Below are 20,854 nucleotides of genomic sequence, written 5' to 3' on the forward strand. Positions count from 1 at the left end.
CTCAGCTCCAAAGCCACACCATCCACTAGGCCAGGAATTCACTCTCTGTTTTATTTTTCAGAGTATGCCCATCTTAGCTCATTGGAGCTCTGTCCTAAATGATGCAATGCCAGCAATATGGAATGCTGGAAATGTGATTACACTTTCTCCCATTCACAAGGAGGTATCTTCTTTCCACAGAAATATAGATTTCAAAAGGAAATTGCCCTCTCTAGTGTTAACCACAGAAAAATTAAAATCTCAAAATCTTTTCCCACCCCTCCCAACATTTTTTTATTATGCTCACTCACTGACACCAACCATCTTCCACAGTTCCTCCAGAGTGGAACCAATGAATCCTCCTATATTCTTGCAAATTCAATATTTCTTGAATCTTTGCACTGTGACTTCCACCAAATTATAAGTCCCTCCAAGATAGTTGTCATCCCCTTCCTTTTTGGCCATGTGAGCAGTGGGGCTTGGGAGGGTGACACACTTAAATAGTTCTCCTCTGCATTTGCCTCAGGGGTACTTAGCTGATCCCACTGACCTGTCATATTCTTACTCTTTCAGAACCCAGCCTGTCTGCTCTATGAAGTCTTCTTCTGGCACATTCACCCCATAGTCCACGTCTTCTTGGACTCCACCCTACCCATGTTTTTATTATACCACGTAATCACGCTTTAATGCAGTTATTTAACAGTCTAGCACTTAAGGGCAGCCTATATACAAATGAACCTGTAATTTGACATGCGAAGATGAACAGGGCTAATTAGAGGCCTCTCCTACAAGTTTTAAATTGGGTTCTGAGAGCCTGAAACAGTTCTCGTATGACTCTCAGCACTAACTATACTTTAGAATTCACCTGAGGAGCTTAAAAAAGAAGCAGCAGCCTGGGCCCTGCCCCCAGAGATGCTGATTTAATTGGTCTGGTATGGGACCTGATCATCATGGTATTTTAAAGGCTCTCCAGTGATTCTTATGTTCAGCTGGCATTAAAAACCCCTGAGTTAGCTGAAAGTTGTGTGGATTCAGGGGCTGGGGCAGTATTACATCCATCCATATGCAAGCTAAAGCATAGGAGGTCAGATGGAAAAGAAGATCATTAACTACTGAGAGGATGTGAGCATGGCTTCAGCTGACAGCTTCATGATTCCTGTTCCTGCAAGAGCAGGTGGCTTTAGGGCTCTGAGAGAGCCCTGTAATTATTCCCCCACCACCAGCCAGTGACCACCACCTGGGTAGGGGTCATCTGGAATTTAAATTCTAGACTGTAATTATTTTATATAATATAGGAACAGTTTTTTTAAGTTCTACTGGTTTTTTCTTGCACCATTGAATGTGTCCCATGTCTTGTCCTTTGTTGGATGTTGTTGTTACGCAGAACTATATCCTAGAGTCATTCTCTCAGAAAAGATCTGAGAAAGAATTTGATACTTGGGGAGGACCTTTTATAAAGTCTGAAGACTGGAGTCTTGAGTTTTGCAACATTGTCTTCTATTTCTTTGTTTCCTCACCTTTAATTCTATTTGCTTGCATTCTGGACTTCTCTAGTAGATGAATGAGTACAGCTTTGGATCTGTCCTCCATATTTCTTAACTGAACTCTCATTTCTTTTTCACTTTCCTTTGCACTACATTCTAGGTGAGCTCCTCAGCTCATTAATTTAGTCTAGTGTTGGGTCCATTTCTTTTGTTGAGTCATCTGATTAGGTTTTTTTATTTTAACATTTGCATTTTATTTCTAATATATGTTCCTTGTAGCCTTTTTCAATTTTATGAATGCAGTTTAGTTTCATATTCCTTTGTGAGATTAATAAATATTATTATTTTATTTTGAAGTCTTATTTTATGCTATTAATAATTGTCTCCTCAGATGCTGTTTGTTGTTGTTGTTGTTTGGTACCTCTCTTTCACAATGCTGGTTTTCCTCAAAATGTCTGATTTTTGGTTATGTTGAAGATTCTGTGTTTACCTGTGTATGGTTGCCATTTCTGTCTGTCACAGCCTCCAGTGAGTATGGAGTATGGAGGCAGAGTGTGCTGCTGGGTTAGGTATATTGTTAGTTGGTCTTCTGTATGAGAGAGTATCCATCCTGCCTGGCCTCTCTGGCCCCAGGACCAGAGCTCACTGCCTTAGTTGCTCTCTTCCATTGCTCAGCACAAGCAGGGAGGAGGGAAGAAGCCATCTGGTGTGGCCGCTCTGAATGCAGCTCCCCCCCAGCACTCTGGCAGTTCTCCAGAACCCCCTCCCTCCTTGTATCCATATACTCTAGACTGACTGACTGACTGACTTCTTCCTTCCTTCCTCCCTTCCTCCCTCCGTCCCTCCGTCCCTCCCTCCTTCCCTCCCTTCCTTCCTTCTCTCTCTCCCCCCCTTTCCTTTCCCTCTCTCATACACTCACTCTCTCTTTCTCTCTCTCTCTCTCCCCCTCCCTCCTTCCCTCCTTCCCTCCTTCCCTCCTTTCTTCCTTCCTTTCTTTTAATTTTTAGAGACTTTATTTGTTTAAAGCAATTTTAGGTTTACAGCAAAATTGAGAGGAAGGTACAGAGATTTCCCATATACCCCCTGCCTCCACACATGCATAGCCTCCCCCATTATCAACATCACTTGCCAGAATTATACATTTTTTACTAAAGATGAACCTGCACTGATACATCATAATCATCCAAAGTTCATAGTTTACCTTAGGGTTCACACTTGGTGTTGTACATCTGTGGGGTTTGGACAAATGTATAATGTCATATCCATTGTCATAATATCAGAGTATTTTTACTACCCTAAAAATGGAGCCCCTTTTTTACTTTTTAGCTGTCTCTAATCTGGCTTCCATCCCAACACCCCATCTAATTATTTTTTGTTGAGGGAAGCTAGCACATCTCTATTGCTAAATCCAAAAGTTAGTCTTTAGTTCTTATCATTTTGGCTTTGCAACAGTATCAGTCAACTGATCACCCCATCAGTGAGACTCTTCTTGCCTTTTGTGAGTCCATACTGCCCTGAAGCTGCTCTTTCTTGGCCTTCCTTGCTGAACTATCTTTTCTATTCAACTTCTCATTGTTGCTATTCTTCCAGAGCTTGACCCTGGCCATCTCCTTACTCTGTGTTCTCTGATTGAAGTCTGCCATCCCCATCTGCAGCATAACATGCCCAGAAATGAACTTTCTGATCCTTCCTCACCAGTCTTCCCCACATCACTAATTGGCAAATCATGCTGCTGGTTCCAAGTCACTTCTTTCCCTTTCACACCCAACAGGCATTCCGTCACCACATCCCAGCAGTTACAGTTATCAACCTGCCCTACCTCTACTCCCCACCCGAGCCCTAACCATCACAATCTCGCCAGGACTATTTCCGTTGATTTTGGCTCCTTTACAACCCACAAAAAGTCCAGAGGAGACCTTTAAAATCATGAATTAGTTTGTATCTAACCACTTATCTCATATCTAGTGGCTCTGCATTGTATCTAAAATAAAAACCAGGGTCCTGCATGAACTGGCCTCTGTTCACCTCGCCACCTTCACCTTATGCTACTCTCTTCTGCATTCCCATTACATGAGCCTCCTTCTGTTTCTTAGAAAGCACCAAGCTCCTTCCCACCTCATGGCATTTGCACATACTTTTCCTTCTTTCTGGAACGCTCTTCTCCTTACCCTTTACCTGTATACTTTTACCCATTGCTTTGTTTTTCCAAACAAAAACCAATTCTCTGACATCAACTGACTGTCCTACAATTCAGTTCTGACACTAACCACGTGGAATCAGTGCACACCCCACAGGTTAAGGGCTCAGTCCAACAAGACTGCTTCTACTTCAGACGTCAACCACAAATGGGTCCCAAGGCTACCCATACTTCTGCCTGGCAAATACAAGTTTGGGTTGTTCCTGTGACCCCTCTCAGATTCAACAGTTTGCTGTTGCCTCACAGAACTCAGGAAAACACTATATTTAAAATTGCAGGTTTATTATAAAGAATACAACTCAGGAACAACCCAGTGGTTGTTCAACAACCCAGAGATGCATTGGGCAAGGTATGAGGGCAAGAGGGAGAGCACAGAGCTTCCATGCTTTCTGAGCATGACACGCTCCCAGCACTTTGATGTGTTCACCAACCCTGAAAGCCCCCCAAACCTCGTCATTCCACATTTTTTCAAGGTTTCATTGAGTAGGCATGATTGGTGAAATCACTGGTCATTGGTGATTGAACTCAATCTCCAGTCCCTCTACCCTCCTGTGGAGGGGAGGTGCGCTGGGGGGCTGAATGGTCTAACCCTTTAATCACATGATTATTTTTTCTGGTGGCCAGCCCCGTCCAGAAGCTATTTAGGTCCTTCCCTCCCATGAGGGGAGAAAAGACACTCCTGAATTACATCTCCATAAACATGTTATAAAAAATAGTTAATTCAGACTCAAAACCACTGTCATTTTTTTATACCCTTCTGTATTATATAAATTACTTTGTGTAGAAAACTGGTAAAGATACATTTTAAAGATTTTTAAAATCAAAATTAAAAGATAGTTTCTTCCTTTTTAAGGCTGAGTAATATTCTCTGTAAAGATAAACCACAATTTGTTTATCTGCTCACCTCCTGATAGACATTTGGGTTGTTTCCAGTTTTTGACTATTACAAATAAAGCCATTATGAACATTTGTGTAAAAAAGAGGGGAGAGGATGCTCCTATCACATAGGAGATTTCAAGGGTTTTAGGAGCCCTGTGCCAGGAATTCGGGACAAAGACCATATGTATATTTCTTACTATACCACACTCATCCTTCAAATTTCGGCACAGTGTCACTTCCTCCAAGATTCCATCAATGAACCCCCAAACTAAATTCTCTCCTTTTGTTCTACCCTCCCATGGAACTGTATTATTTTTCATCACGGTACTTACCACAGTTCTGTACTTGCGTACTATGTGTCCACAGTTAGACTCTAAGCTTCAGGAGAGCAGATACAGTGTCTCTTTTGTTTACCCCTCTATACACACACACTTTCAGCATCTAGCACAGAGTCATGCTCCAATATATGTGGAAAGTAAAGCAGACCTTCAGGAGAAGTGCAGAGCCATGAGGGACCATAGACACCAACCTCTCTGAGGGGAAAAAAGCTCGTGGTCCTGCTGATAGGAATGCAGAGGTCGTGTGCTAACTCGGTAGCTCCAATTAGCAGGTATGTTATGTTCTTGGACCATGTGTACAGAGTGAGGTGACTCAGCTGCCAAGTACCAACCCAGTGAGGATTAGTCACCTCAGCTGATTGGTGGAAGACTGAATGACACCATCAGAATTGATCAGGGACCACAGAATCTTGTGTAGAAAACAAGGACAGATGGTGTTCTTATCACTTCTCCCTTTTTTTGAATGTGGGAACCTTTGGAAAAGAATGCAGAACTTTGGTATCTAATGAGAACCTACTGTATAGCTCAGGGAACTCTACTCAGTGCTCTGTGGTGACCTAAATGGGAAGGAAATACAAAAAAGAGGGGATATATGTATACGCATAGCTGATTCACTTTGCTGTACAGTAGAAGTTAACACAACATTGTAAAGCAACTATACTCCAATAAAAATTAACTTTAAAAAATTAAACTTAATTTAATTTCCATTAAGCTTCCATTGAGTTCAAAGACAATAAAATAAAGGACTTTTGCTAAATATTAAAAAAAAAAAAGAATGCAGAACTTTGGTTTTTCTGGATTTTGTTTAGGAAGTAGAAATGATGAGCTTTTAGCTGAGAATGGAGTCCTTTTCATGAGCATGAGGAAGAAAATATTTTCCCAGAGCAAGTTAACCAGGTCCAAAAGGATATACATGAAACATAAGGAGAGAAGGAAAGGTATACAGATAATCCTAAGCACTCTGAAGAATAGCTCATAGAATACAGAAGAGAGAATTAGAGTTGAGGTGGGGGTAGAAGGGGGTAGCTCAGTGATTCAAATGAGAAAATATCAGTGTGAGATAAGTTAGAAAAGGACTCCCAGACTTGGGCACAGTGAAGAGTAAACTCTAGATCCTGATAAATCCTTGGGCCCAGTGAATAGTAAACTCTAGATCCTGATAAATCCATTAAGCCCTCTTTGTGTCTTAATGAGATGCTCTCCCAGACTCCAGTAGGAGCCTTGTGTGTATAAAGAGGGAAATAATAAGACCCATTTGCTTGCTTTCTCTGAAAATCAAATGAGGTGATGCATGTGAAAGAGCTTTGTATCTGGAAGTGATGTGGTAGTGTGGTCAGGATAATGATTATTAGTAGAAGAGGGAGAGACAGACTAACACTCTGTGAAAATCTGTGTGACTGGAGTTAGAGGTGCCTTAGAGGATAGCATTTGGGTGAGAATAAAAAGGAGAAGCAGGGGATGTCCAATAGGAGGCACTGACCAATAGGAGGGACTGTAATGGGAATTTCTGATATTGGCAAGGTATGTTTTTGTAAAACTTTTAATTATCTGAACTTCTGCTAAGGTCCTTGCCAGATTGACAGCAGACATTTTGACACATCCATGTCTTGTTGATCATTTCATTTTCCAGAAGATGGAAGTGATATGGGGTCCTACCACTCTGGATCTAATTCAAACCAGAATGGTGAAGTGCACATCACAGGAACTTGGGAAGAAGCAGCAGTGTCTCTGTGTTTAGACTGGTTGGGAGGTCAAGGCCAGGCCAAGAAATGAATATGTAGTTTTTTTGTTTTTATTTTATTTATTTATTTATTTATTTTTATTTTTGGCTTAGACGGGTCTTAGTTGTGGTGTGCAGGCTCTCTAGTTGTGGCGTGGGCTCAGTTGTTGCAGTGCGTGGACTTAGTTGCCTCGTGACATGTGGGATCTTAGTTCCCCGACCAGGGATTGGACCCACGTCCCCCGCATTGGAAGGCGGATTCTTAACCACGGGGCCACCAGGGCAGTCTCGAATATATAGTTTTAGAAAGGCTAGACTTGTAAGGGCAGGAAAAGGAAAGTTCAGTACACTCTCAAAAGTATCATTCTACTTACACAATTACAGTTAAGCTGGTGAAAAACATCCCCAAACACAGAGCTCTCAGAAAATATTGTGTTTTCAAAGATATATATTGATACAAAAGATGGAAAGAAAGACCTAGAGTCAAGACATGGATTTCTGAGCATAGTCTCAGGAAAGTGTAAGCCTCTGATAAGCAGGGACAGGTTTAGGACAAAAAAGGACAAAGGATTCTTGTTTTTTCCTAGGTACAGAGCTGAAAAGAAGTGAAAGACCCTTAGCTTGGGGCCAGTGTCCCTGTGTTGAAAGAGAGAAATACACTTCTTTAAGAATGATCTTTGAATGCCATAGGAAAATGTTAATAATTGCAAGGCTGAGTAATGAACATATAGAGATTCACTGGATCAGTCTCTCTTCTTTTGTGTATGTTTGAAAATTTCCATGATTTTTTTAAAAATTACATTTGTATTTAAAACTATAGAAAACAATTGATAAGAGGAACTGCAGTAAGATGAACACTGAGTCACAGCCCCACCTGTACCCAGATTAGTGGTAGGAAAAAAAAGAAGGGAGGGGTATCAGGAAGTGCCACCTTTTTTGAAATAACTAGTAAATTCTTCATTGTTGTGTTATCATTGTATGTCGGTATGCTGTTTGTGTCTCTCAGAAAAACTGGAACAGGTGGAAGGAACTGGATTGTTGGTGTTTCTAACAGGTCTGCATTGAAGACAGAAGCCCCTCAGGGATAAGGGGCACAGACCTTCTCAGCTGCACTGTTTCACAGTTCTGTGTTGAGGATAGTCCAAGAGAGGCCTCTGAGTGACACCAGACTCCTTGCCTCTGAGGCCAGCCCTGTATTCAGCTGCATCAGCAGCATCCTGACCAACTCATCTGTTTCATGTTCTTCCATGTGGATTTGCTGCCACCATGTGTTTATCTATTAGAATAAAAGTACCAGAAAGCAAGCTGATGCGGGGGGGGGGGGGGGGAGGTGGGGGAAGCAGGATTATGCATAGAAACCATGAAAGACTAAGAAGGTTACTCTTCTCAGACTCCCTTACTGCTTCTTCCTATTCTCCCCAACTTCTCAGTGTTGGGGTGCCCCTAAGATACTCTTCTCTATTTGTATTCATCCCCTTGATGACCTCATCCAGATTCATTACTTCATTACTTCAAATACCATGTATATGCTGATGACTCTCAAATGCTGTCTCCAGCCCAGACCTGGCAACCAGCCCCCAGGCTTATGTATCTGCTCACGACATCTCCCCATAGCTTTCAGGTAGATGTCTTAGAACTCAACATGTCTAAAACTAAACTCTCTGCTGTCTCGCACCTGCTCCCCCCAGAGCCTTCCCTGTCCAGGTTTGATGGCAAGTTCCTCAGACCCTGACTTCTCTCTTTTATACCCTACATCCAGCCCATCAGGAAATCCTATTGCCTTGACCTTCAAGTCATGTCCAGATTCCAAAGTGCTTTTCACACCCCTGCTACCACCATCCTGGTTTGAGCCGCCCTCATTTCTCACCTAGACTCCTTTCTATTTCTGCATTGCTACTTTAATGGTCTCCTCAGCATAAATTAAATCATGACACTTCTCTGCTCAAAAACCTGCACTGGCTCATCTCACTCAGTAAAATCCAACACCATTATAATGCCTGTAGGGCCCTCATGATCTGCCCTCTTCTTACCTCTATGTTTTTATCCCTGGCCTAACTTCACCCCCGCCCCCACTCCAGCCACACTGGCCTCCTGAGGTTCCTCAAGAAATCCCAGGCACATCCTTGTCTCAGGCTTTGCACTGGCTGACCCTGGTTGCCCAGGCGCGTTTCTGCAGACCTTCACAAGCCTCCTCCCACACATCCTCTATGTCTTAGCTCAGATGTCGCCTTCTCAAGAATTAAGGCCCACCCACTCTGACCATTCTGCTTTAGAGTGCCACTGTCACTCCTGAACCTCTTTACCCTTATCATCTTTTTATCTGTGTAGTATTTACTCCCTTCTGACATGCTCTATAATTTGCTCACTTATTTTGTTTACTGTTTGCCTCCATCTGCTGAAATGTAAACTCCATGGGAAAAGTGGTCTTTTGTTCTGTTCATTGATGTATTCCATGAGCCTAGAACAGGACCTGCCTCAATAAAGTACTGATAAAAAGAAAAATAGAAACTGTCAGAAAGGAGGAAGGATCATCAGTGTCAGGACAGACGGGAGGCCCAGCAAGATAGGAACTGAAGACTCTCCACTGAGAACCTGGGGAGCTTCTCTTCTGTCAGGGGACCCATTGGAGAGGTCTGCACTCTGTGCCTCTTAGGGAAGTAATGGGCTGAGGGAGGCTTAATTTCTGTTTCTGAAAGGGCAGAAGCTCAGTCCTCCTAGCACCTTAGAGGGCCTGTCACCAGCCAGCTGTGGAGGCCTGTCTTCAGCGATCTGTGCGTTGAAGCTGCCTCTCGTAAAGCCAACCCCATCCTGCAAACACAGAGCTCAGCAAGAGAGTACCCAACTACAGGGGCAGAGAGCCTTGTGTCTGCTTGTAACACTCTGGAACAGTACTCTGTAACAAGCCCCTTTTACAAGTTAATGAGTGAAAATGCCAGTTTTAAAATTATTTAGCGGTTACTAAGAGGTTTATTTGTTAGGCTCATTAGTCCTTTTAATCAGAAGTCAGTCATTCTCTTTGCTGTCACAGTAGCTTTTCAAACCATTCGGTGCCTGGTTTAAGAGGCATTGAATGTTGAGAGAACATTGAAATCATTTGCAGTTATAAGACCACTGGGACTTCGTCTCTCCTAATACTTTTAAGAAAGTTTTTGGCTTGAATTTAGTTGTTTTATTTTATTTAAAAAATAGGTATTTACTTTGAGTATATATTACTAATATACATTTATTGTTCCTTATGAAAAGCTGGTTGTTACTTTGTTAACTTTTCTCATTTTTTTAGACTTTACCAGTAGATTTTTGCTAATTTGATTAAATAGCATGCTTGTTACTTGTCATAATTATCATAGGATTGTTTTTATTATTTGGGATAAACCATGATGGACCATTCTGATAAAGGCCGGCAGGAAATCAAGGCTCTCCTCTCAGAGTACCTTGTGGAGACAGTATTGTCTAGTGGTTGGGTCGGGAAGCCCAGCTTATCAAAGTCTTCTCACACTTTGTTTCCTATGAACCAGGACATGGTTGTGATGACTCATCAGAAAGGAGCTTGGAGTTGGTATTTGGGGGATTGTTTCCCTGCCTGACATGGGGTGTGGATGACAGTGTGCTGATTCTGGGGGTTGGGATAATAACTCAGTACTTTCCTTTCTCACAGTTGTTTCCTCTCTTTGCTCCTGGTGGCTGCTGTGGTTTGGAAGATCAAACAAAGTTGTTGGGCTTCCAGACGTAGAGAGGTAAGCCTCAGTGGTTAAAGATTAATGAATCCCTGTAAGAGCTTTTTCCTTTGTATTTCCCTTAAGCAAGTCATTTTTGCTATTTAGTGATAATTGATGGACATATCTATAGAGAGAGTAATGTATGGTCAGTAGACTTCAATCAGCGCTATATAAGCTATAGTTCATTCTGTACCACATGGTTTTAACTTTCTAAAAGGAAACTTAAGAATCATATTGACTTACAGGTGTCAACTTTATCCTTCCTACCAGAAGCTGGTTCCTTAACTCAGGCTGGAGATCTGAAGGCTTAGTAGCACAGCCTTTACAGGAGCCTTTCATGAGGATGAGAGTAAAATCTCAAAAATTTCTCATTATTCAAGGAATGATAAATGTGTGTCTAATTAAGTATTTGCTTGAGTTTTATTTATTAATGAGTGTTGATTTATTTCCAGAGCTCCATTCCAAAAGTAATATTAATAAGTCCAGCAAATATTTATAATTGGCAAATCAAATAAATAAACTTGATGAAAAATTACAACACAAAAACTGTTTATTGCAACTTTCACTCTGCCTTTTAGTCATCATGTCTATTGCGTTGTTGCTAAATAGAAGTGCACTAAGATCTAGACTTTGTGCTCTTTGGTTTTCTATATAAAACTTGATCTATAGACAAGATTTAGAAGAGAACAGAAATATCTAAAATCAAAATTCACAAACGTGCAGCACTGTTCATAGAACATTAGTGTCTGTAATGGGGTTAAGATAGGCTTCAGGATATGAGCCTCTTCCTGGGGGCCGTGACACCTTTTCTGACCCATGTAAAGGTGATGTTATCATAGAGGTAGTGTTACATCCTCTTTATTATGATTTTAAAAATTCAGTGGATAACATATTTAGAGGTTATTTTTCTTTTTAATAGCTCTATTACTAAGATATTTTAAAATCTCAACAAATAGCACAGTATTCTGAAAAAATATGTTATCCAAATGTGTAATAAAAAAGTGAGAAGCCATATAAACTAGTACCAAGGAAGGAATCAAAAACTTGTCAAAATATTACTCTCTCCACAAAGTGTATTAGACCCAAGGAGTTTCAATTTGAGATGAGCTTATGGAGATAATAATAGTCTATTCCTTCTTGGATGCTTATGAGAATTAATTATTTCCAAAATATATAAACGGTTCCAGGGTAAAGGAAAAGATGGGAAGCTTAAAAGAATCCTGCTACATTTTATGCTTAGAAACCTTGAAACCAAAACCTGAGAAAGGTAGCACCAAAAAGTAAAGACCAGTTGTATAATGACTGTACGTGCAGCAGTCTAGTTTACCAGTGTAGAAAAGGGATCATTTCATACCAGAAAACCTACTAGGATATGTTATATTAGTGGGTAAAAAAATAAAACCTAAATTTTCAGTAGTGGCCAAGTAATCATTTAGTCATTTATTGATATTAACACTCATTCCTAGTTTAAAAACAAAACTCTTAGTAAACTCAAAAATAATACGTCCTCAACACTTTGAAGAATAACCAAATAACCAGCATCACCCATGATGAAAAAATATAGAGGTACCCAATAAAATCCAGACAAGTTAGTCATATTAAGAACTGACATTTGAGCATTTCTAAATTGTAAGCACTGTTGTAAGAGGTTTTATATAGATTAACTAATTTAATCCTCACAACAACCCTATAAAATAGTTAGTGACACTAGTCCTGTTTCACAAATAGAGGAACTGAGGCTCAGAGAAGCAAAGTAACTTACCCATCACCACACAGTTACAATAAAGACACCAAACTGGGCTTTAAACTTAGAACTTCTGTTTTCACAGACCATGTTTCTAATCACAATGTAGTCCCCATAGTCACTTACTTTTGTTCTGGGTATTCTAGACTCTGAACTAAGAGAAAGAGAAATAAGAAGTTTTGTTACTTTTGGAAAGGGAACAAAATTATTATTTTCATATAAGATGATTAAAACATCATATAGATTTACCTGCATAAAATTACTGCTTAAGTATATAAAAAATAAACAAATGAATAACATAGAAGACAAACAACCAACTGGAAAATATTTTCAGTGTACATGAAAGAAAATAAGATGAACACCTGGTAGAGAAGAGGTTTTCCCCCAAAAAAGTATGCTTATTACACAGTTGATCAACCAATAAACTAAGCTTTTACCTTTGTGACTTAAAATTTCTCTGTTACTGTGAACCTGACCATTCAAAATATATTTTATCTTTTCTAAAATATCATTCATGATTTAGCCCTCTCAGAACTGTAGAAAAGTGATTTGATATTTTTTATAACAACAAAAATAATAGCAGCTAATACTGCTTAAATCGTTGCTACATACCAGGCCCTGTTTTAAGTGCCTTTACTCACATTATCTCCTGCACTTGTCATAAAGGAACTAGACTGGGAACTGGAGGCAGGTAGGCACTCTGTCTCACTGTGACTCCACACTTAGAATAGCAGAGAACCCAGAGGAGGGTTGTTGTTATGTGTATTTGTTGAGTAAATGGACCAATAGCTTTGTGAGATGTAGGAATGTGATTATTGACATGTTAACACAATGTTTAATATAAAAATGCCCTTCTAAAACAGAGCCATGATCTATCTAGCCCAAGATTCTGTCTCCCACAATAGTTCCAAGGGAGTGGTTGAAGTAGGGCCTCATTGTCTTCCACAGCATGACCTCAGAGCTTCAGTGACATGCACAGATTTCTGATATCCCTAATGATATATGATTGACCACACGCCATGTGCTAGGCACTGTGCTAGTTAAAGCATCTCATTTAATCCTACTGATACTTTTATGGGATTAAAAACCCATTTCAGAGAGGAGGGAACTGAAGCCCAGAGACTTTAAACACCTTTTTTAAAGTCACACAGCTGGAGAGTGTTGAAGCAGGTATTCATAGCCAAGCCTCCCTAAATCCAGAGCCCCTAGTTGTCCCTCTGCTCTGCAAAACTTCATGGTTTTTTGTGTTTAGCTTATACCACCTCTCTGAACAAAGAGCTCTTTCAGTTCCTATCTACTGTGTAACAAAGGATAGTTTTTGTTGCTGTGTAAATACTTGGTTCAAGTTTCAGCAGGAAAAAAGAAAGCCTGGCTTTAATCTAGTAATAAAAGTATGAGGAGATAGGATAATTTATTTTATGTGTTTAACAAGCAGGCATCATAGCATTATATCCATCAGTACATTAGTATGTATCTCTAACAGATAAGGACTTTTTCTTTAATATAACAGTACTGTCATCACAGCCAACAAAATTAAAATGTTAATACCTGGTCCATGTCCACTTTTCCCCAGCTGTCTCAAAAATATCATTTTGGACTTGATTTGTTTGAATCAGGGAGGATGAGGTATTTTTAATATGTAGTATTCTCTAATAAAATCCCCTCAGTGCTCTTTGCATTAATGATTGCTATATTACTTATCAGCAACTTCTTCGAGAGATGCAGCAGATGGCCAGTCGTCCCTTTGCTTCTGTAAATGTTGCCTTGGAAACAGATGAAGAGCCTCCTGATCTTATTGGGGGGAGTATAAAGGTGAGATTGTATTTCAAAAGTCCCTGTAACTTAACTTATCAAAACTCATGCTTCTAAGTCTGGGGAACCAGAGAGAGCAAGAGCCTCATTCTGTTGCCTCTTATGTTATCCTCTCTCTTTCTTCTTAACAGTAAGTCCACACACTGAAAGTGTCAGGTATTCTTTTGCTTTCATTTTCTAATCTTTGATTCACGTTGTTAAGCAGTCTCATATTCAGGGAATTTTAAAATGTAAATAACTTGTCTGATATTCTTGTAAGTTTTCTGTGGCGTAATACTTAAAAACTTGAAAATAGCTAAATTGAACCATTGTTCCTTGTAAGTATTTTGGGGGATTTTTTAAAAGGGGAAAAATCATGATTGACTATGAATTCTGTAGTCAAAATAAATAATTCTGACCCCCCCCCACCATGATGAAGAAAATGATAAGACTTTCTCTTTTAACAAAATGATGAAATATTTCAGATACTCTTGGGAAACAGCTATATGTTCATGGAGATATTATACACACACATATAAACATATGTGTATGTATGTGTATAGATATATTATATATATATATATATATATATATATATATATAAAACCTATATGTCCTAACATACTTATTAAAGCATTACTGAGCTTACAGGAAGTATGTGAGATTTCCAGGGACCGCTCTCCTTTCCCTCCTCCAAAAAAGAACAAACCATGAACCAAAACCAGAGCCATGTGTGGTCTAACGTGGTTCTAGACTGGTAACACACCACATCTCACAGCTGAAGTAGATGTAGAGCCTGTCTGAGGGAAAACATACCCAATTCAGCCATGTAGGACTCCCATGGATCAAGACCAAGGAATCTGTGATCACCAAGGACAAAAGAGAAAAGCCATGAATAAGAGTCAGCAGAAACAACAGAATTGACATCTAATGAATATAATATAGGTCTGTATGAAATGTTTAAAGAAACGAAAGAATCATAAAGATGAGGAAGCCATGAGAGTCAAGAATGGCCAATCACACCTGAAAAAGAACCAAATGGAACTGTTAGAAATGGAAAATACAGTAGTTGAAATTTTTTAAATAATTCAGTTTACATGTTAAACAGCACATCAGACACAAGTAAGGAGAGAGCTTTTGAGCTGGAAGATGACTCTGAAGAAACTACACAGGCTGCAGAACAGAGAGACAAGGAGATGGAAAATATGACAGATAATGAGAATATGGAGGATAGAATAAGAAGACTTAACATATATATTATCACAGTCCCAGAACAAATGAATGGAGGAGAGGCAATATTCAAAGAGCTGAGAATTTTCCAAAACTGATGGAAGACATGATTATACAGATTCTAGCAAAACATATTGTAAGCAGGAGTAAGGAAAGGAAGCAGAGGGAAGGCAGGAGAGAAAGAAAACTACAGTTGGGTTTATCATAGTGAAACTGTAGAACTCCAAAGACAAACAGAATGTCTTAAAATTAGCCAGAACAAAAAAAGATCACTACAACGTGGAGAAATTGGAACCCTTGTGTACTGTTAGTGGGAATGAAAATGATGCAGCTGCTGTGGAAAACAGTATTTCTCTTCCTCAAAAAAATAAAAATAGAATTTTTATATGATCTAGCAATTCTATTTCTGGGTATATACCCAAAAGACTTGAAAGCAGGGTCTTGAAGATATATTCGCACACCATGTGCATAGCAGCTTTATTCACAGTAGTTAGAAGTTGGAACCAACCTACCATTGAGGTATGAATGGTTAAACAGAATGTGGTATATATACACAATGGAATATTACTCAGCCTTAAAAAGGAAAGAAAGTCTGACCAATGTATGTATGTACATAGATGAACATAGGTGAACCTTGAAGACATTATGCTAAGTGAAAGCCAGTCACAAAAAGACAAACACTGTATGATTTCACTTATATAAGGTACCTTGAGTAGTCAAGTTCATAGAGACAGAAAATAGAATGGTAGTTGCCAGGGTCTTGGGAGAGGAAGGAATGGGGAGTTGCCGTTTAATGGGTATAGAGTTTCAGTTTTCCAAGATGAAGGAGTTCTGGAGACGGATGGTGGTGATGGTTGCACAACAATATAAATGTACTTAATACCATTGAACTGTATACCTAAAAATGGTTAAGATAGTAAATTTTGTTATGTGCATTTTACCACATTAAAAAATAACTGGGGAAAAAAAAAACAGATCACCTACAAAGGAATGACAGAGTGACAGCTGACTGACTTCTTAGGAGCTACAAGAGAGAAGAAGAATGTCTTCAAAGTATTGAAAGAGAAGAACTGCCAACCTAGGATAGTGTACCCAGTAACTACCTCCCAAGAACAAGGATAAAATAAAGATATCCTCAGATTATGGGAAAAACCGAGCACTTGCCACCAACAGACGTGTATAAAAGAAATGTCTAAAGGATGTGCTAGAGAGGAGGGAAATTACCCCAGGAGGGTGGAATAAGAGGGAATAGTGAATAAATCAGATGGTGAACATGTGCCTAAATCTAAGCAAACGTTGCCCTGATAAAATAGTGATAATTTGTGGGATTGAGAAGAATAGACAAGCCTACGTGACACCCCATGTCACACGTCAGCAGCATACGGCACAGCTGGCTGCTCCTTAAAATGCTGTCTTGACTTTCCTGTCAGGACACCACACACTCACCTTCTGGCTGTTCTGTGCTCTGTATTCTTCGTTCAACCCTCTTCATCTCCCAACATCTTTTAACGCTCGTGGCCATCTCAGGCTCAGTCTTTGCGCCTCTTCTCACATCTTTTACACCTACACCATTGGTGATTGTCTTAGTCTGTTCAGGCTGCTATAAAAAGTATCAGAGACTGGGTGGCTTATAAATAATGGAAATTAATTTCTCACAGTTCTGGAGGCTGGGAAATCCAAGATCAAGGTGCTGGCAGATTAGGTGTCTGGGGAAGGCTTGCTTTCTGGTTCATAGATAGTGACTTCTAGCTGTAATCTTTTTTTTTTTTTTTTTGGCCACACCATGCAGCTTGCACCATGGGATCTTAGTTCCCCGATCAGGGATTGAACCTGGGCCCTTGACAGTGAAAGTGCAGAGTCCTAACCACTGGACTGCCAGGGAATTCCCTCTAGCTGTAATTTTACGTGGTAGGAGGGGTGAGGGAGCTCTCAGGGTCTCTTTTCTAAGGGCACTAATGCCATTCATGAGGGCTGTGCCCTCATGACCTAATCATCTCCCAAAGGCCCTACTTCCAAATATTATCACATTGGGTATTATAATTTAACATATGGGACTTCCCTGGTGGCTCAGTGGTTAAGAATCCACCTGCCAGTGCAGGGGACACGGGTTCGATCCCTGGCCCGGGAAGATCCCACATGCCGCGGAGCAGCTAAGCCCGTGCACCACAACTGTGGAGCCCACGTACCGCAACTACTGCAGCCTGCCTGCTCTCGGGCCTGCATGCTGCAACTACTGAGCCCACGTGCTGCAACTACTGAAGCCCGCGCGCCTAGAGCCCATTCTCCGCAACAAGAGAAGCCACCGTAATGAGAAGCCCACGCACCACAATGAAGAATAGCCCCGGTTCGTCGCAACTAGAGAAAGCCCATGCACAGCAACGAAGACGCAGTGCAGCCCAAAAAAAAAAATTTAGCATATGAATTTTGGGAGTACATAAATATTCAGAACATAGCAATGATCTTATCCATCATGGATTTAAACACCATGATGTTTAAACCTCTCCCCTCAAACCTCTCCTGTGAGTATCCAACTCATGTATCAAATTGCTTGCTCAGTGTTCCCACTTGGATGTCTTAATAAGCATCTTAACAAATTTAACATGTTCAAAACTGAGTTCTAGATACTGTTCCCCACACCTGCTCCTCTGGCATAACTTCCCCAACTCATCATCCTAGTTGCTCAGGCCAGAATCGTCCTTGACTCGTCCTTGCTCTCATCCTCATTGGATAGCCAGTCCATCAGCAAATCTTTTTGACTTTATCTTCAAAAATATTTCCTGACCACTGTGCACCACCTCCACCACTGTTACCTGTCACCTTGATCTAGGCCATTATCCTCTCCCACCTAGGTTTTTGCAGTTGCCTCATAACTGGTTTCCCCACTTCTACCATTTCACTCATCTATTCATCCCCTGTGCTGTAGACACAGTGGTTCTGGAAATGATTTTCTTCAACCAATTTGAAGAAATTGATGGCAGAATCCTAAAGATGGCTCCCAAGATTCCTGTCTCATGGATATTCAATCAAACACTACTCCAGGTTCTACTATGAAGAGATTTTGCAGAAGTAATTAAAGTCTGAGGGTAGTTGATATTAAGATAAAAGGAGAGCTTTCTCTGGCTGGTGGCAGAAGAGGAAGCATGAGAAGCACTTGAGCACCATCACTGGTTTCAAGCTGGAGGGACCAGGTAGGGGGAAATGTGAGTGGCCTCCAGGAGAAGAGTGGCCCCTGGCTGATTGCTAGCAAGGAAATGGGGACCTTAGACCTAGAGCTGGAAAGAACTGGATTCTGCCAACTTGAATGAGTTTTGAAGCAGGTTCTTCCCCAGTGCCTCCTGGTAAGAGTGGAACCCAGCTGATAACTTGACTTCCACCTTCTGAAGACAAGAGCTGAGACCCTTGAGACCTTTGTGAGATAGAGCTGAGAATTTTTCCAGAACTGATAGAAGACACGAATAGGACCTATATCCCTAAGCAGAGAGCCCTACAGAGCTCTTGCCTGGACTTCTGACCTACAGAATTGAGATAATAAATAGGTGCTGTTTTAAGCACCGAAGTTTGTGATTTGTTTCATAGCAATAGAAATAGGGGCATCTTTAAAAATCACCTCTAAAGGCTGTGAAGGTGTTTCTTCAGAAACACTGCTTTAGGTAATTCTTTGTTTTATTCCACCAGACTGTTCCCAAGCCCATTGCCCTGGAGCCGTGTTTTGGCAACAAAGCTGCTGTCCTCTCTGTGTTTGTGAGGCTCCCTCGAGGCCTCGGTGGAATCCCTCCTCCTGGGCAATCGGGTGAGTAGATGAGGGTCATTGACAAATGAGGTTTATGTTTTAGATGTGTGAAGGCTCCTTCCCTTTCGTAGAGAACTTGGTTATAAAAACAATATTGCATTCAGGCAGACCTCGGAGATATTGCAGGTTCGGTTCCACAAAACGTCAATAAAGCAAATATCACAATAAAGCGAGTCACATGAATTTTTTGGTTTCCCAGTGCATATAAGTTATGTCTACATTATACTGTAGCCTGTTAAGGTGCAATAGCATCATGTCTAAAAAGACAAGGTACATCCTTAATTTAAAAATGCTTTATTGCTAAAAATGCTAACTATTATCTGACAATGCGGGGTTGCCATAAACCTTCAATTTGTTAAAAAACAACAACAACACAGTATCTGTGAGGCACAATAAAATGGGGTATACCTGTAGTGCCTGCCTCATGTCGTTGTGAGGATTTGGAGAGATGATCCCATCGCCACTGTATTCCTAACCCATCTTACCTGAGGTCACCATTCCTTCCTGGGAAAAATCTGGATCTCCGCACTGCCCCAGCCGCCTCAGCCTGCCAGTGGTATTGGTGCTTCTGGCCAAACCTTCTTTGCCGCCAGTGTTTCCAGTCCCCCAGGTCTGTGTTGCTCCTTTACTATCTTTTTCCTTGCTCTGCCTCTAAATGTAGGCTTTCTCCCTCTTCACTCCATATGCTCTTCCTCTGTCATCTTACTTGCTCTCATGGCTTCCAGCTAGCTCCCTCAAGCTAGTGGTTCTCAAATTGGTATTTCTAACACTACTGTATTTCTTTTTCTTTTTCACTCTAAGTATAAGGCACAAACAACAATTATAACATCCTAAAGGAAGTTTTTGAAAATTTATTCACAATTCTACCATCCAACACCCACCAATTTTCACTGTTCTGTTTCCTTTCCAGCCCTTATCAGCAATTTAGTTGCAGTGATTGTATAACTAATTTTTATTCTTCTTTTTTCATGTAACTATCATAAACATTTTTACAACTTACTGTATAGTGTTTTACCCATCTTTTACACTACTCCATCAAATACTTGAATCATAATTTAGATAAACATTCTTTTACTGTTGAACACGAAGGAAATATGGAATATAGTTTTGGAAGTATTTTGATTAATCATGGAGTACTTTGGAGGGATGCCTCAGACAATATGAATGTTTTAGACAACTTTCAGTTGAGATGATTCTGCAGGCCTCCACTCCAACTCAGCTTTCGGAAGGTCTGGGTCCGTGGTGTTCTTATGAGGGAGGACATTAGGCATGGCCAGGTCAGGATTTATTGTCTTCATTTCATAAGCAAATGGCTTGATTTGCCCTCATCTAGGGATTCCTGTGAGTTCAGCCCCTAACTTGGCCTTGTCCATGTTGAGGGCAGAATGACCCATTAACCTGACGCTCTGGAGCAGTGTCTCCTGGTCTCCTGCCCAGCTCAGCAGACATTGACTGGTGCTCCCTGAGGGCAAGATACTGGCTAGGGGTGGGAGGGGAGCGGTGACAGGCTTGCAACACTGTGGCCTTTCCTCCTCCAGACTTTGCCTGATGTGCCCCAACCCCCTGGACTCCTGATGAAGACCTGCTCACTGCTTGAGAGCTACCCCAAGGGTGGGGCCATCCCTGCCACCCCTTCTCTAGCCCCCATTTCATTCATTCATTCATTCATTTTTATTGAAGTATAGTTGATTTACAGTATTATATTAGGTTCAGGTGTACAACATAGTGATTCAATATTTATAATAGATTGTACTACCTTTAAAGTTATTACAAAATAATGGCTAGTCTGCTTTCCAGTCTCTACACCTTAAGATTCCTCCTGCTAAACCCTGGGCTTTTTTCTTTTTCACTGTGAGCTTATTATTCCCAAAAATTAAGTAATCCCTGTCTTTCCCAGGTTAATATCTCTAATTCTTGTCCTCCTTGCCAAGCTTCACACCCAGTTATTCAATTGCCTACTTGAAATGTCTACTTGGATGCCTGAAG

At 40.7% G+C, this 20,854-nt stretch overlaps 1 protein-coding gene across 7 annotated transcripts in view; it reads left to right on the forward strand.

The window, feature by feature from the left end:
- Positions 1-20,854, forward strand: part of ATRN (attractin) — a 160,014-nt gene that overhangs the window by 130,886 nt on the left and 8,274 nt on the right. For 4 of the 7 annotated variants that reach the window (XM_082358967.1, XM_082358970.1, XM_082358969.1 and 1 more), the window contains 3 exons: positions 10,253-10,331; positions 13,762-13,869; positions 18,754-18,868. In XM_082358967.1, the coding sequence (XP_082215093.1) occupies positions 10,253-10,331; positions 13,762-13,869; positions 18,754-18,868 (302 nt within the window). The other 3 variants (XM_082358973.1, XM_082358968.1, XM_082358972.1) reach the window with 3 other exon arrangements.

The sequence above is a fragment of the Balaenoptera borealis genome, assembly GCF_965194805.1.
Source record: "Balaenoptera borealis genome assembly, chromosome: 16".
Lineage (NCBI taxonomy): Eukaryota > Metazoa > Chordata > Mammalia > Artiodactyla > Balaenopteridae > Balaenoptera > Balaenoptera borealis.